We start from the raw sequence: 1,650 nt of genomic DNA, 5'->3' as shown, positions 1-1,650 counted from the left end.
AAGAAAATAAATAATAATAATCAAAACAAGTACAAAAACAGTACAAACAGCGCCAGGAGGTTGTAAACTAAATAAAGCAACTAAAGTAGAATGCAATATATATATATATATATATATATATAACTAAAACAAACTAGCTTTACCTTGCTTGTGTGAGCCTATGGCTTTACACTTTGATAGATATATATATATATATATATATATATATATATATATATATATATATATATATATATATATATATATATATATATATATATATATATATATATCGCAAAAAATCTATATATATATATATATATATATATATATATATATATATATATATATATATATATATATATATATATATATATATATATATATATATATATAGCAGCCATAGTGTAAATAGGCTCACACAAGTAAGGTAAAGCTAGTTTGTTTTAGTTGTACGCTGTATTACGACGTCACGTGGAGGCTCCCAAACGCATTCAAGCCATATTTGATACTTCTCCAACGTGTCATTTAAAGATAACAACTCACGCGACTTTGAACACTAAAACGTGAGATGGGACTGTTTCGACCTCATAAGAACATGGCATCTGATAAACAACATTGATAAGACCCCCTAACTGGTATTGGGCAGTTTGAGCTTGAAGTAACTTCCGGATGTTGTTAAAGTTGTTTCTTCAGATTAAAACGAAATTGTTTTGCAGCGCTTGCATTTCAACAGTCATTGCGTATGATCTGGAAGCATTTTGTGGGGTGGTATGGTATGGGTTTTTTGTTTAATGTTAAGAAGTCAAATTAGAGAACATCTAATGATTGTATTTGCACTCGTCAACATGTCTGAAAAGGAGTAGAAAGAAGCAGATCTTACGTCAGCGGACTATCTCCATGTATTTTACATGTTGTTAACCACTTTACAAAATAGATTTAAAGAATTGAGAAGCTGCCAATTTGTAGTCCACAGTTTGTACGATAGAGGGGGTTTTATTTTGAAAGCGTGACAAAGGACGTGTCGCTCATTAAATCTGACGCACTTCTGGTCTGTTGGGCGTCGGTGGAGTTTTTGTCCAAATGAGTGTGTTATTGTTGTATCGCATCGGCTGTCAGGCTTTTCTTTCCTTAGGTTCCAGCTGGATGTTGAAAGCCAACGTGAACACTAACGATGTTCTTTGGTAGACGAAGGCAATAATGGCGACATGGGTAGTGTTCGGTTGCGGTGAAAAGATGCACGCCTAGCATACAGCGACGTCCGAACTAACGGCTTCATGAAGCTGCCTACTGCCCACAAGTAGCTTACAAAAAGGTATTTTTTTCCACTTTTTAAAAAAATTATTATATTACATCCTGCTAGGGAGATGGACCCACTGTCTTCTGTAGTTAAGATAATGCTGTCAGATTAGCTGTTTTATTTTCGTAAAAACAAGAGGTTCGCATTAATTAGCGTTAACCTGAAATGCTTTTACATCGTTATTGACATACATACAGAGAAAAATATAAATATATATGTTTAATGTTGTGCTTTTTGTTGTTGTTGCCGCCCTGTCAGTGTCAATCTGTGTCAACAATGGAGGTCTCTCAGGTGACCCTGACTGTGAGAGGAGAAACATCTCCAGGTTTGTCCAACATTACACATTCTCTTATCACATTGTCTAAATCATA

General features: G+C 33.9%; 1 protein-coding gene across 1 annotated transcript in view; it reads left to right on the top strand.

Moving 5' to 3' along the window:
* Positions 1–1,007: 1,007 nt before the first annotated feature.
* gpcpd1 (glycerophosphocholine phosphodiesterase 1) overlaps positions 1,008–1,650 on the top strand; it is a 41,915-nt gene continuing 41,272 nt past the window's right edge. Inside the window, exons 1-2 of the mRNA XM_062044953.1 lie at positions 1,008–1,294; positions 1,538–1,604. Coding sequence (XP_061900937.1) covers positions 1,556–1,604 — 49 coding nt within the window. The 5' untranslated portion in view covers positions 1,008–1,294; positions 1,538–1,555. The remainder of the gene's footprint in view (positions 1,295–1,537; positions 1,605–1,650) is intronic.

This window comes from Entelurus aequoreus, linkage group LG04, assembly GCF_033978785.1.
Source record: "Entelurus aequoreus isolate RoL-2023_Sb linkage group LG04, RoL_Eaeq_v1.1, whole genome shotgun sequence".
Lineage (NCBI taxonomy): Eukaryota > Metazoa > Chordata > Actinopteri > Syngnathiformes > Syngnathidae > Entelurus > Entelurus aequoreus.
Note: the sequence above shows the minus strand (reverse complement) of the source record. Positions and strands in the feature narration are given on the sequence as shown.